Source organism: Canis aureus, chromosome 7 (assembly GCF_053574225.1).
Source record: "Canis aureus isolate CA01 chromosome 7, VMU_Caureus_v.1.0, whole genome shotgun sequence".
Taxonomy (NCBI): domain Eukaryota; kingdom Metazoa; phylum Chordata; class Mammalia; order Carnivora; family Canidae; genus Canis; species Canis aureus.
Genome location: NC_135617.1, coordinates 48,767,145 through 48,782,888, shown reverse-complemented (window position 1 = coordinate 48,782,888; position 15,744 = coordinate 48,767,145). Strand labels below are relative to the sequence as shown.

Sequence of the window (15,744 nt, the reverse complement as noted above, 5' to 3'; positions counted from 1 at the left end):
CTCTCAATTGCAGGTAGCGATTGATTAGCTGGTGGCTACTTCTCAAACAGGCGACTCTGTGCAGGATAACATGAGCAATGTGTTTAGCCTTAATAAGTGATTTCTCAAGCAAAGACAGCTACTGTAATAAAATTAACACATTTTGAGTGTTACTAGTTTTGTATTTCTTAGTGATAAAATATTGTCATTGAAGTGAATTCTTGCTTTTGCTAAGTAAATATTATTTTAGAAGAAAAAGATACAGAATGAAATCTACTCTAAGACTGTTATTTTTATTTTAAGTGGTTTGTTTTCTTAGAGGTCAGATCTTAGAGAAATTCTTCTACATCTTAAATATATTTTCATATATTCCTGGAAACTTATGCCAGATAGAAGTTTTAAAGTCTTAAAATAATGTATAACACATGAATTTTTAAGCTAATAAAAACAAAACTTTGTACACTTAACAATAGGAAAAATGTCAATTGCCTCCACAAATAACAGAAACACACATAATACAGTCTTTTTTTCTCCTCCAAATCTCTATGTTTCAGTACTAATAGCAGTGGTTGCCAATGTGGGATGTCAAGATGGTACATTGGGATATAGGAACAAAATATTAGAACTTCTACTCTTATCTTTATCTCACACTTCAAAATTTTATGTTTTTTTATTTTATAATATACATAATATGATAAAATAGTAAAATGTATATACAACTTAAAAATATACATGCACATATGAAGGTATATGCTGAAAATTATTTGACAGGGGTACATGACCAAAAAAGTTTAGACATCTAAGAATGAAAAAAAGTTTTCCTTTTGGAAAAGTGATTTTAGAAAAGCAAAGTTTCATCCTTCTCTTCATCTAAAATTTCTGCTCAGTTTTTAACTCACACTTTCTTTGGCGTGAAACATAGGTCTAATCATCTTACAAAACATTACGTTTTTTATTTCACACATAGAAATATATAATAACCTCAAACCATACGTTAAATACTATGAAAAGCAGTAAAGTCAAGGGGCAAAAAATACAGTAAGACAGCAAACCTTTATTGATACCCCACTGTGCATTTAAAATAAACTAAATACAATGAGTGGATACAAAGAATAACATGCAATAAAGCTCTTTTCTCAAGAGATGACTCTAATGCAAGAGGGCACAGAAGCACCACTGTAATTGGATACAAGTTTCTAGTATCACCAGAGAAAATTGGGGTAATCAGAGCCCTGTGAGACCACTCAAAGGCATCTAGAAAATGGAGAGATGGAAACACTGTTTTTAAAGCACATCTCTTAACACCATACTCCTGCTTTCGACAAAGACCCCTCAGTGAATCTCTGTTGGCCATAGGTTTAGAGTCTAGCTCTGCCCTTGTCATCAGCCAAAAGAATCTTAAGTTCTACTTTCCGTGGTAAACATTACATAAAGAGTTTTTGTTACATTTTCTAAAGATAAAAGTAAACTTTAAATATACTCTTTCCAAAGTACACAACCCCTGCTCCCAATATAAGTGCCTCCTCCCAGGTTGGGAAGCAGCACCCTTTCACAGTGAAAGGATATAAGCAACATAATATATACCAGTGAACTTGTTCTCTGAGCTAGAATAATTTCAGTCAGAACAGGGTAAACCTTGAGAAAGCAAACAAGGAAATAAACACTTACCCAGTGTTTTCTGAATATCATTCTTCGCTGGAAGTAGAGATCCCCTGGCATCTAAAAGCACTTCAGCCGTTTTTTTCAGTTTCTCTACAGCAACCTGCTGATTTGATATCTGTCCTTGCAGAGCCTGAAGGATTGAATGCTTCAATTAAACTCAGGACAAAATGACACATTTCCAATATTAAAAAAACTATTTACCGAATGATAATATTGGACATAATAATCTTTTCGTAACTATAAATTTATACTAGAATCCTTACAATAAGACCAGTCATAAAGTAGTGTTAGCAAAGGCATCTGCCAGTCAGGATAATACAAATTTGGTCTTGAAATCAACTGTCAAGCATATATTCATGATACTTGGCCTGATTCTTGATCTTGCAACCCTCTACTAGCCTGAGATCTCCCTTCATCCCTACTTCAAGGTCTCTGATGATGATTACAATACCCTCAACTAATCACCAGAAAACAAAAACCAAAATCAACCTAACACCAAAAAAAACCTTTGGGACTATTTGTGACTACAAGTAAGGAAATGATTAAGGGTTTCCATTTCAATACAAAGTCATATTTATTTCTGTTTATTCAACAAAAGTTACTTAACATCTAACAAATTAAAAAAAAAAAAAAAAAACTTGCTGTGTCTGTAGTAATACAAAACCAAACAGACACAAAGCTCACCCACAGGGATCTTATGATCTACATCAGGAACTGATATGTGCTACTGGAAGCTGAGAGGAGGGCTAACTGGACAGGGAAATGATGGTGGTCCTGGGCTGGGTCCTGAAGAATGTGTGGACAAAGGCAGGTAGAAGTGGGGAAGGAGAACACTTCCCTGCAGAGTGAACAAAGATGCAGACAAAAGCATTACAGGAGAAGGGAGGGTCCCAATCAGTTGGAGAATGTGTATGGGTTAATCAACAGCAAGAGGACTGTCCAGCAAAAGTTTACATTCTATCTTGAAGAGTTGTTCAAGGATTCTGAGTATAGGTTGACATACTCAAAAGCTGTCCTAAGAAAAGGCTTAAAAAAAAAAAAAGAGAGAGAAGGCTAAACTTGTAGCACTGTATGGGATAAATGACTTGGCTAAGAAATAAGCAGAGATACCAGGTAGGGGCAATATCAGCAGTAATAAAGGAGAGAGGCCCTTCTGGGCTGGGAAGGCCAAATTGGTTACAGAGTTGGGGAGGGTCTCTTGATAAGTCAACTAAAGCTGTGCCATGAGATATGGTAGCCACTAACTACATGGAGCTTTTGTAATTAAAAATTAATTGAAATCAAATAAAATGAAAAATTCAATTCCTAAGTTGTACTAGCCATATTTCAAGTCCTAAGTTGCCAAGGGTGACTAGTGGTTACCATACTGGAAAAATTATAGAGCACTTCCATTGTTACAGAATGTTTTGTGGGATATCACTGCTTTAAAGGGCAGGAACAAGGGAAAAGAAGAGGCAAAAGAAGTATCCGATGTTTTTGAGCCTAGGTAATTAATGGAATTCATAAGCAAAAGTGGAAGCAAGTTTAGGAGCAAAGGAGAGTCTGTTTGGGAATTTATGACCTGAAAGAACACTTAGGACTGTCCTATAGAAAAAAAAACAAAACAGTAAAGTTGGAAATGGAGGTGACTCTGAACACAGGCTGGGACTAGACATAAAGCTCTGGTAGCTAAGACCCATGGTGAGACCTCTAAGGAAGCAAGCACAGAAACACCAGAGGAGGAGGCCATGAGAAATCACAAAGAGTACTCATACTTAAGTGATGAGAAGGGAAAGAAGAACAGATGTAGCTTTTTTTTTTTTTTTCCACAATGGGTTTGCCAGAACAAAGGTGTCGTGAAAACCACCGCTAAACCTAAACCAAAATGGGAAAGGAAAAGACTCACATCAACATCGTCGTCATTGGACACGTAGATTCGGGCAAGTCTACCATGACTGGCCATCTGACCTACAAATGTGGTGGGATCAACAGAAAAACTATCGAAAAATTTGAGAAGGAGGCTGCTGAGATGGGAAAAGGCTCCTTCAAGTATGCTTGGGTCTTGAATAAACTGAAAGCTGAACGTGAACGTTGGTATCACCACTGATCTCCCTGTGGAAATTCAAGACCAGCGCGTATTATATGACCATCACTGATGCCCCAGGACACAGAGATGTTATCAAAAACATGATTACAGGCACATCTCAGGCTGACTGTGCTGTCCTGAGTGTTGCTGCTGGCGTTGGTGAATTTGAAGCAGGGTCTCCAAGAATGGGCAGACCCGTGAGCGTGCCCTTCTGGCTTACACACTGGGTGTAAAACAACTAATTGTTGGTGTTAACAAAATGGATTCCACTGAACCACCCTACAGCCAGACGAGATACGAGGAAATCGTTAGGAGGTCAGCGTCTACATTAAGAAAATTGGCTACAACCCCGAACACAGTAGCATTTGTGCCAATTTCTGGCTGGAATGGTGACAACATGCTGGAGCCAAGTGTTAACATGCCTTGGCTCAAGGGATGGAAAGTCACCTGTAAAGATGGGAATGCCAGCGGAACCACACTGCTTGAAGCCCTGGATTGCATTCTGCCACCAACTTGTCCAACTGATAAGCCCTTGCGTCTGCCTCTCTAGGAAGTCTATAAAATTGGTGGTATTGGTACTGTCCCAGTGGGTCGAGTGGAGACTGGTGTTCTTAAGCCTGGTATGGTGGTCACCTTTGCTCCAGTCAATGTTACAACTGAAGTAAAGTCTGTTGAAATGCACCATGAAGCTTTGAGTGAGGCTCTTCCTGGGGACAATGTGGCCTTCAATGTCAAGAACGTATCTCAAAGATATTCATCGTGGCAATGTGGCTGGTGACAGCAAAAATGACCCACCAATGGAAGCAGCTGGCTTCACGGCTCAGGTGATTATCCTGAACCATCCAGGCCAAATCAGTACTGGATATGCCTCTGTGCTGGATTGTCACACAGCTCACATTGCTGGCAAGTTTGCTGAGCTGAAGGAAAAGATAGATTGTTGTTCTGGAAAAAAGCTGGAGGATGGTCCCAAGTTCTTGAAATCTGGGGATGCTGCCTTTGTTGATATGGTTCCTGGCAAACCCATGTGTGTTGAGAGCTTCTCTGACTATCCTCCTCTGGGCCGTTTTGCTGTTTGTGACATGAGACAGAAGGTTGCTGTGGGCATCATCAAAGCAGTGGACAAGAAGGCAGCTGGAGCTGGCAAAGTCACCAAGTCTGCCCAAAAAGCTCAGAAGGCTAAATGAGTATTATCCGCAATACCTGCCACCCCAGTCTTAGTCAGTGGTGGAAGAATGGTCCCAGAATTGTTTGTGTCAATTGGCCATTTAAGTTTAATAGTAAAAGACTGGTTAATGATAACAATGCATCGTAAAACCTTCAGAAAGAAAGGAGAATGTTTTGTGGACCATTTGGGTTTTTTTGTGCGTGTGTGGCAGTTTTAAGTTATTAGTTTTTAAAATCAGTACTTTTTAATGGAAACAACTTGACCAAAAATCTGTCACAGAATTTTGAGACCCATTAAAACAAAAGTTTAATGAGAAAAAAAAAAAAGAACAGATGTAATCAGGGAGATGGAAATGCGCCCGGAATAATTCTCTCCCCAAAGGTTATAGGAAGAGAGAAAATGGTAAAGGTTAACAACATAATTTGCTTCAGAAAGGATCCTGTAATCCTAAATTTGCCGGACAGAAGCCCCCATTTCTCTAAGTACATGCAGCTAAACAGTTAAAATGAATCGAGAAGAGGTAGACCCAAGAACCACAGACAAGTCTTCCAGAAGTCTGGCCCTGCATCTCTAACACCTCTGACATATCTTTGTCCAAATGGGCTGACTGTCCACACAGGCCCCATGCTTGGCTTTTACTTCCCTGAAGCTACTTGAGCTCCTCTTCCAGTCTCACATTTGGATTTCAAATTCAAATTCCCATATGTCCAACTATAGATGAACTCATCCCTGGCCATGGGCCCAGGTTTCCAACTGCCTCTTGATCATTTCCATCTGGGTATAAACCATCACCTCAAATTCAAAACACTGAATCTGAACTCATTATGTCATTCCTTACACCTGCACTCCTCCTGTTGTTGTATCTCATGACCCAAGTAGTAACTCTGAGGTTCCTTCTAAACCATTCCTCAACCCTCCTTTCCCCATGCAAATCCACCATCGGGCCCTGACAATTTTACTCGCTTGTTGTGTTCTTAAAAGCAGACTTCTGCCCTGTATACTGGATTACTGCACTCAACTGAAAAAAGCATCCTGAGCTCCCCGCCTCCCCTAATATAGTCCCCAAATGTGTTCTATCTAAACCTGACTATATGATTGCTCCCCTCTTTAAAGTCTTTCAGTAGCTTCCTATTGCCTTTATAAAAACAACAGACTTGAGCATAAAGGTCTGATGACATCTATTCCTAATTGCATCTTCTATCTTATCCTCTACCTAGTTCCAGAAATGTCCAAAAACACAGCTGTTTCTTAGCTATTTGCTCATATCTCCATATACTAACCTTCTCACATAGCCTATTCCCCATCACCTTGAGCCTGGCTTTTGTTCATCCTTTATTTTTTTAAAGATTTTATTTATTCATGAAAGACACACAGAGAGGCAGAGACATAGGCAGAGGGAGGAGCAGATTCTCTGCGGGGAGCCCGATGTGGGACTGGATCCCAGGACCCCGGGATCATGACCTGAGCCCAAGACAGACACTGAACCACTGAGCCACCCAGGAGTCCCTCTTGTTCACCCTTTAACAGTCGGCTGGGAAAACTTTCTCCTCACCCCTACTTTGTAAGTACTCCTTGCAGGGGCTCCCATCAATACCCTGTGAATATTACTGGATTTGTCTCTTAAAACTAACCTCTTTGAGAACAAAGATTTCATTCTATTTAGCTTTCTTTTATCACCACCCAGCAGAGTGCTTGGCACATAGTAGGCCCCAAGAAAAGTTTCTAGAAGTAGTATATGAATGAAAAGTAAATAAATTAAAATATCAGGTAGAAGTTCCAAAAAGATCATCTTCTGTTTCAGCTTTCATTTCAGACTAAAACAAATGCTTACAGCCAATGGAAAAAATTTCTTCAACTAATTTTCATATTCAAGTAATTTAAATGACATAAGGACAGCACATATATGTCAAAAGGCCCACCAACCTATGGCCAACAATGGATTTGTGATCTGTATACCAGACCCTAAAATTGTCCCAAGAGGCCAAAGCATCTGTATCAGAGAAGATCTGTCTAGGAAATTCTTTCACAGGTTTACTTACAGAAAGTACAAAAAATTCCTCAAGATAGAAACTTTACGTAGAACCAGACAGAAGTCCAAGCCACAGAAATAGTTTGCTTGTATTGCATACTTATTTAAGAGATGGAATAAGGTTATGAATACCTCCAAAAATTTTTTTTAAAATGTGAGTTCTCCAAGGGGAGAGGCATGGTTTTAACATCTTTGTGTCTTCACAAAACCTAAGAATGGGGCTAGCACAGAAACGTCTACCTAATAAATATACGTAAAAGTTAGCATGGTTCTACAAAAATATCCCATACCGAAGATGGACCTACCTAGCATCCTAAAACTTAGAAATGGATTACAAAAGAAGCATTTTTTCTTCATCTCTTTTTTTCAAAACAGCCCATACTTTTTTTCTCCATAATTAGGTTAAAGAAAGTCAACAGCTTTTAGTTCCTAGTATATATCAGGTTATAATTTAACTAGAACAGTGCTTTTATAATACTTTAGAATAAAACTACAAATTAAAATACTCAAAGGGGTACCGTATATAGCTTTTAATGGGTTTTTATGAAATCAAAACATAATAAGGCATTTATAACAGGGAATACTGAATGATTATGACCTTGGTCTCCTTGCCTAGACCAGAAAAGTGTGAAATTTATAAAAGGCACCATGGAAGACTCCTGACTTAACAATATTCCTGAGCTTAGTGAAAGCCCAGAAGGTCGACACTGTCAGTCAACATGATCTAGCTCCATGCCTAGTGCCAAACCCAGGCGTCTAAACTGGTCCTCAAGTCCTGTATTTCAGTGCCTCACATAGTACTAAAATTTCTTTTGTCCACTGATTTTCCTGGAAGCAGAGCTTGAGGAGTGCCTTTAAAGTTCAGTGGTTAACAGAGTGTTGACAACACAGCTACCAGTCCTTTGAATAATAATGCTAACAACAATGTGCTACTGGACAGAAATGTTTCAAATGAACTGACTTAGGTACCCCCCAAGTTACATTTATTATCCAAAAGAATATGCTAGTAATGGAAATGTAGAGAAAAGTGATTTTTCTGTGGTAGTCTTATGTGTTTATATTGCTGTTAAAGAAAAATAAATTTTTAAATGTTAATAAAAATGAAAGGAATGGAAACTACCTAATCCTCCTAAAAACATATCCTTGCCACATGCTGAGATCATCTGTGAGGAAAATAAGAACATATGCCAAGAGCAACTTTAATTGCACATTTAATTTTTAAAATTATGCTGTGGCTTAATTAGAATTTACGCTCCTTTGAGACACAGCTCTCCTATAACATTTCTTTGGTTCCCTTACGACTAGAAGAGTCTTCTTCTGCAGTTTTCCTTTGTTTTAAAACTAATCAAGGTATCCATTTAACTTAAAAACCACAGCATTCTTTTGGGTTCTTCTTTTTCTTTTAGCTCTAGTTACATAAAAATTACTTTCATATAGGATGTAATCAGTTTTCTGATAGAGACCTCACTTAAAATGTGTTTTTATACACTCTCCTAGACTAATAATACCTAACTTCTTAACCAAATGTTATGTTGGCAATCTTAATAATTATTTTAAGCTTTTGGCAATCTTTACCAAAATAATGGCCTTCATGTTGCGGCCTCCTGTCCTCTGCCCCTACCATATACTGTCCTTGGACATGTAATCAAGTGGGACCTGAAAACTTAATTAAGACAGATTTGTTCTTGTGCTTGTGGGAAAGAGTAAACACAAACAAAAAGGCCCAGGACTGATAACGCACATCAGTAACTAGCAGATGCAACTGAATTCTGGAAGGCAGTTGTTTAACTGGCAATACTGTGTGGACTTTCTAGCTATAGCAGTAATGACTGCTACCTACCTGCTGAAAGGAGAGACAGAACTGATTTATGAGATGAAACTTTCAAACCCAAAATTATTGGTCATATGGAATAGGAGTAAAGGACTTCAAAAATTATCTTCCCTTACATTAAGATTTTAAAATATGCTTTAAGTTTAAGATGGCTCTGCCATCGTGGGTGTACTGAGACTTTTGCAATTATTCAAGTCTGACATCAAGCCTGCGCTTCTTAAGGAGCAGGTAAACTTTCTGAGAACTGCGCTAGGCAGTAAGTCTCTAAGAGTCATCATGGGGACACTCATTAGGAACATCAGTCCTAGTCCTAAGACCCAAAACAGGAGAGTGACATCCCTTCTTCCTTTCCATCTGTTCATTCTTGAACACTTATTGAGTACCTACTTTGGACCACATACTCTCGTAGGTGCTGCAGAGATAGTACCAAACAAAATAGAGAAAAACACCTGCATTCATGGAATTTACTTCTAATGGAGGAGAAAGACAATGAACAAAAATAAATAAGTATAAAGATAAATAAGTGGCCAGGGCAATATTAGTTTTTCTTTAAGGGAGGAGGGAGCGGTGGGATGCAAGCCATAATTACAATGCCAGACCAGTTAAACAGCAATGGAAATAACAATCTCATTAGAAAGAGAAATGAATAGACCGTGAATCAGAGTCCCAACTCCCTCCAGAAAGAGAAGTCCATTCCCATCCTTTGTTCCCCTTTACAAGGTGAAATGATCACCAAAGCAGAGGGAAGTGGATAGCTTTTAGTAAGACTACTGAAAGGTTGGATCTCTCACTTTTCTCTCTCTGTCTTCCCTTATCTGTTTCTTTCTCTTACCTTGGTCTCTTCTAATTGCCTTTGTAGATTTTTAGGGTCCACAGCGATGGGTTCAGATAAGTGTTTGCTTGCTGTCACCTCACAAGCCTGAAGCCCAGAAAGAAGGGCACATGAAGCATCTTCATAGTGTTGATATTTATCTACCAAGTCTTTAAGATTATTCCCAAGGACATTGCACTAAAAAAAAATAAAATAAAAATAAAAAATCAGAAGAGAATAAGGGTGGGAGGCTAAAATCCCACCATATACGTGTTAAAAATCTTAGGACCTATGAGTTATGTAACTTGAAAAACACCAGAGTTCAACCAAAGTTAGTGAAAACTTTAGGACTAAGATATTTTCCTTCATGTGGAGAAGCATCTTCAAAAAGTAACCATAAAAATGAAGAGATAGTCCTAGATTTATACCAGTTCGAAATATGTTTACAAGGAAGAATTCAGATATCAATCACCAGAGGAGGCTAATCAACCAGGACACACTCCCACTGAGTTATACTCCATGTGTATAGCTATGTATTTGATGGAAAGGTTTTCAAAGCGCTTAATAAATCACTTATATGTCACGTAAGACTGAAGTTGAACAAGAAGGGAAAATAATCTAGATCAGAATGAAGCAAAGGCCAATAATCAATGATGCTCTTCAAACCATTTGTGTGACTTGGTTAGTCTGTTCAGCTTATACTGTAAAGAGGGAAATGTTTTCTTAGTCCTGCATTTTTTTAAACAAAACTCTTTTGCACTTCCGCAAAAGGGAAGCTGAAACAGTCTGTTAGCCAGTATTACAATAATGCACTGATCAACTCTATCTGCAAAACAAACAAGTGTAATATTGGTGAAGGGAAAATTAATCTGATGTGAAAGTTTGGTCCCAAGCCTGAGAGGCTGCAAATGAGCTAGCCCTGCTTTCCGTCTAGAACCAAAACATAACCGCCGCCTGGTGGTCAGATCAGATACTGGCATTTTAGACTTAAGGCTGCTGGGCAATCACTCCCCCAAAAATTGAATTGATAACTTGAGGCTCCTAACCTTTCAACACATTTGCAGAAGTAAAGCAGATGATTAAGAAAGAGGGAATGAGGATGAAACCACCTTATTTCCTCTGCTTCAGTTCTTAGATTGCTCCCTTCTCATTCCAAAACAAAAGTTAAGAAGACAGAGTGAAAACTATAGTCACAGGCTGACTCCCTTTAAAAATAAAATTACCTTAGAGTAGAGAGACCTGAACCGATCACTGGCATGATCCAGTTTGCCCTGGACTTCTCTGTAGGTTGCAGAAGTATCGATATGATCCTGGGCCGCCTTGCTGCCGCCGCTCCTCCTGCTACAAGACTTAGCTGCTTCTAACACTCTGTTGCCGGAAATTGTGATGTACCTCAAGTCCCCTTTGTGAGAAATGACGTCTTCTGAGAAACTCTTCTGCCGCTTCAGTTTGGTCATCAGACCGCTGAGGTCGTCTGCGCCTGCTTCCAGGTTTTCCAGCTCTTGCTCCGACTGCTGCAGCCAGTGCTGGAACTCGCTGTAATCAGCATCGAACTTCTCTAACTCCTCCTGCAGAGAATGTGTTAGCTTCATCTTCTTCTCCGCTGTGGCCAGAGCGGTTTCGTAGTGCTCTTTCAGCTCCTTCATGTTCTTTTGCAGTTTCTCCTTCTCCTCGGGAGACAAGTAGTGGCCCTGTTTGTCAAGCAAGGTTTGTGCAGACTGAGTGGCCATGAGGACTGCTTGGTGCTGAGAGACGATCTTCTCATGTTGGGCCTGCATGGAAAACAGGTCAGCCGTCAGGTCGGAGCAGTGGCCAGCTTACATTTTTTTTCACATTTTATTGATCTTTATTCAAAATTACAAAAATAGATATAAATAAAAATAGCAGAATATAATTATTAAATATTCAGTGTACACGAGTGGTCCTCACCTCACCGAGGATTGGATAAACTCAGCTGAAAGGTCAGAAGGGATAACTGGCCATTTTTACATCTATGTAAAAATGAAACTGAAAATTTAGTGCTGGTCACAGGAGGCTCCTAACCTTTTAACATTCATAGGCATCATCACATGAGAGGCCCAAGAGGCCCTAGGAGTGACCTCTCCAGACCATTTTATGTGACATCAAAGTACACTCAGTTTAGGGAAATATCTAGACTTACAGTCAAACTCAGGAACACTAGCTGTTACACACAAGGCTGTCAGGAGGCCCCTGTCACCTTAACACCAACACAGTTAAATGAACCACAGGTGATGACTTGCTTCTCATTAAGCTTATCAAGGCACAAGGGATTTCCCTCACATTGGTGCGTTTCAGGAGAGCAAGTTTTGATCACTCTAATTTTATTTTTATAGAGATTTTCTAATCTTCTTTAGAAAAAGATAGTCACAGAGGAAAAGTACTGATTTTGAGAAGTTTGAAAAAAAATGATGAATTTCTCTTCCAATCCTAAAATGAGTATCTACAGTATTGATCTCATTTTACTCCCTGCTTCTTCACAACTACCCTGAAGGGACTGCTGATGTCTTTAGCTAATTATCGAGCAAAGAAATACAATATTCTGATTAAGAAATGACACTGAGAAGACATTTAAATAGGAAAAAGAGAATCTGTTGATTTTAAGGCTATAACACCAGGATGATTATGAAGCAAGAATAACATACATTCAGAGAAGCCCAATGAAAGAGGAACATACATAATCAAAGAGAATACTGGAACTATTCAGCTTCACTGGGCCTTGGCCTCCTACATGGGGAAAATGGAGACAATTATCCCTATATATCACAGGTTTGCTGAAAGGAGTACATGAGATCACATATATGCAGAATACTTCCTGGCAAGTTTGGCACATGCCAGGGATTCAAATCCACTCTAAAGGCAGAGAGCAGACCTTCTAGCAGGTACCAAAAGGTCACAGATGTGCTTCTTTGGTCTTCAGGACAGCTGGGTGGTGCTCAGGTAGCTGGAGTCCCTCCCTTTCTTTCCAGCCAGAGCACCTTCCATTCACCCCAATATCCAGACAAATATGGCAGAAAGGGTAAGAATCTTCCTGGGTAATTTTCCACATTTCTCACGATGGTTTACAGGGAGCCAAATGACCTGATAACATTACCTTAGAGCTCTTTTACCATTTGGTCCACCTCCCACCTCCATTCCAGGAACTCCAGTCTGTTAAACCACTACCTCCACCCACACCTCATTAGGCACATTTGGGACTATTTTCCTCAGTCGTTCTTGTCTGGTAACAGAGCTTTCTTCAGGTATCTCTCCCACACATCCCCTCTAAGTCTTTGCACAAATCTTACCCTCTCAGTCCTATTCAAATGATCCTATTTAATGCTGTAAGTGGCTCCCAACCCCATACCTACCCCCTCTACTCAACTCATTTCTTTTAGCAAAAGATCGCCATCTTCTAATACTTCATATTGCATAAAATTTAGTTATTTATTAATAACTATCATCCTGACTTCTCATCCTCACTATTCTCATACGTAAACACCATGACAGGGAATTTATTTCACTCACTGGGGAATCCCAAGCACCTAGAACAAGGTGGGCAACAAAGGCTAATAAGAATAACTATGCTATAAAGTAAATAGGACTGAGAAGCACTGTCGTAGGGCAACTATTCCCTGATCCCCATTAGTCAGCTGAGAACATACTCATTAATATTTGTATTCTATCTATAACAATGCTTGCCACAGCATGGGCACATGATAAATATTTTTGTCTGAAGAACTTTCTTTCCACAGACTGTGTCTTTGAGATTTGAACTATAATCACAGACTACTCTCTACAGTGGGTCTTCTACACAGAGTAGATTAGACAGACATATATAACACCTTATAAATCATCTGATCCAACCTCTTCCTTTTATAAATGAGGAAATATAGTCTGAAGAAAGAAACTGTGTGGCCTAGGACATGTGGCACAACTAGGAAGTGCTAGAAACAGAACCCCTGGCCAGTACCTTAGGCTATCTCTCCACTCTGCCAGGACATTAGAACTCTCTAAAGCACTTTCAGAGTCCTACATTCTTAGAAACAAAAAGATCAGAAGGCAAACATCATGAAATTGGCTAAAAACAAGGACTTTCCCGTAAGGCATCTTTATGTTAAATCTACCCACTGGTATTTGCACTCCTTGGGTCAAGTTACTAACCTTTCCTGACTTCTTTGTAACACACTCATCAGACATTCCTAAAGAAATTCATTAGATTTTTTCATTTTAAGTGATACTTATGGTAATGTTCAAGAATAGTCCCCTGAAAACTACAAATACAATAAATAGTTCCACTCCTCTTCTGGTTTAATTTATATTTCCTTTAAGCTAAAAACCTCTCAGAGAGCATTCTATTCCAAAGACAAAGACATGGAGGAAAACACACAAAACTGCAAGAGCACATCAAGTCTGGTCATCTGACTACAAATGCCAAATGCTGGAATAAAGTGATCAATTTTGGGACACTTTGAAAAAGGTTTTCAAAAGTCGCCTCTGCTCCTGTACTAGATGTATACACTTGGGCCAGCTACTTCACTTTTGTATGTTACAGTTTCCTCACCTTTGAAACAAGAGTATAGTGTCAGAGGGAGCAGGGGTGGGAAACTCAGTGTGTTCAGTTGGGAGGAGGTGAGAAGAGTGCCTGGCCCACTGAATCTGCTCTGAGTATCAACTATCATTATTTCTATTACTTCCTTATAAATCTGCTTTGCTTAGAAGAATGCCATATCTAATGATTCGTTTCTGACTTGCTTAGAATTCTCACAGTAACTTCTATCTGACATAATGACAACCCTAGAAAATAGGACTTTATGCTAGGTGGTCGTTAAGGCTTTGAGACAGAACTCACGTGCCCCTCTCTTTACAGACCTGAGAGACAAAGTTTGACAGTATCGCTCTGTTTAAAACAACACACCTTAACTTTCTGGTACTGCTGGTTCAGATTATCCTCAGTGGGTCCAACTGGACCATCCACATCAGTTTCCAACAGGTTACCGTTAACATCGTCCTCCTCTCCCATCGCCGACATGCCGTCGCCCTCTGGAAAATGGGTCCCATTCTGTTCAATAGCCTGTCTCTGTTTCATCCCTGCCCTGTCAGAGTCTTTGTCTATGCTGGACAGCCAGTCCAAAAGGTTTTCTATCTTGGTTTTGCTCTCTTCCAGCTGCTTTGCAGCCGCGACCTGGATAAAGAAAGTTCATGGGAGGTACTGTGAATGCTGGATGAGGCACCGGTTTCAAGATATTTCAAAAGGAAATATTTAAGATGATTTAAAATTAGAGTGGGGATACTAAAAACTGACACACGCAGAAGACTGAACACAATTAAATTAAACCTCAGAGCCACAGGCAGGTTACTGGGATGTTTCCACTGTCCTCAAAAATACATTCTGAAATTTTAACTACAGTTGATGAGTCTTCATGCATTTCCCAAGTAGAAAGTCTGACAATCCCCCTTAAATTATTTTTTTTAAGTTTTTAAATAAGTTCTTTAAAAGTATTTTTAAAAAGCTAAACAAAGCCAATTCTTCAAGCTTTCTGTGATATTTGGTCAATTATGTAAAAATATATACATATATATATATAAAATTTGGTCAATTATATGACTATAAACACAAAAATCTAGTCTCTAGTCCTAAGCATCATTTATTGGCACCTGATAGCACTTAAAAATTCAAGGAGATGTTAGGCTAATCATCAACAAAGCAATGGTATACCACGTATTTGAATAAGGACCTTTTCTGTTTCTTCTTTGATTGCTGTTGTCACAACTTTATCCAGCTCCTTTTTTGACTGTTCTGCCTTTAGATTAAGCTGTTCACACTTTAACTTGGCTTCATTAAGTTTCTGCTCGATCAAAGCTTTATCTTCTCGAGACAGCTTTTCGCCATTCTCTTTTAAGAAGTTCTCTGTATTTTTCACTATTTCTGCCAAAGCCTGTGCACTTCCTTGCATATCTTTCTGTAATTCCTTATAACACAAAAGAAAAAAAAAACTTCTCATTAAATTATTACCTATTTAATTCCTCTAGAGTTGTAATTCTAAAAGAGGGAGTGAGCAGAGAAGAATCTAGCATGTACAGGATAAAAAAAGCATAGTCAGTTTGAGTTGATTTACTTAAATCACAATATTTAATGTGAAACCTCAAACATCATTAAAGAAAGGTATGAGGTTTTCATGTTTCACAAAGGGATATGGTTTGT

At 39.0% G+C, this 15,744-nt stretch overlaps 1 protein-coding gene and 1 long non-coding RNA gene across 34 annotated transcripts in view; one reads left to right on the top strand and one right to left on the bottom strand.

Annotated features, from left to right (window-relative positions):
* DST (dystonin) overlaps positions 1–15,744 on the bottom strand; it is a 480,488-nt gene that overhangs the window by 108,063 nt on the left and 356,681 nt on the right. For all 29 annotated transcript variants that reach the window (XM_077903540.1, XM_077903549.1, XM_077903545.1 and 26 more), the window contains 5 exons: positions 15,278–15,511; positions 14,458–14,724; positions 10,766–11,314; positions 9,564–9,740; positions 1,648–1,771 (listed from right to left, as the gene is read on the bottom strand). In XM_077903540.1, coding sequence (XP_077759666.1) covers positions 1,648–1,771; positions 9,564–9,740; positions 10,766–11,314; positions 14,458–14,724; positions 15,278–15,511 — 1,351 coding nt within the window. The remainder of the gene's footprint in view (positions 1–1,647; positions 1,772–9,563; positions 9,741–10,765; positions 11,315–14,457; positions 14,725–15,277; positions 15,512–15,744) is intronic.
* LOC144317329 (uncharacterized) overlaps positions 1–15,744 on the top strand; it is a 49,694-nt gene that overhangs the window by 6,139 nt on the left and 27,811 nt on the right. The window lies entirely within an intron of this gene.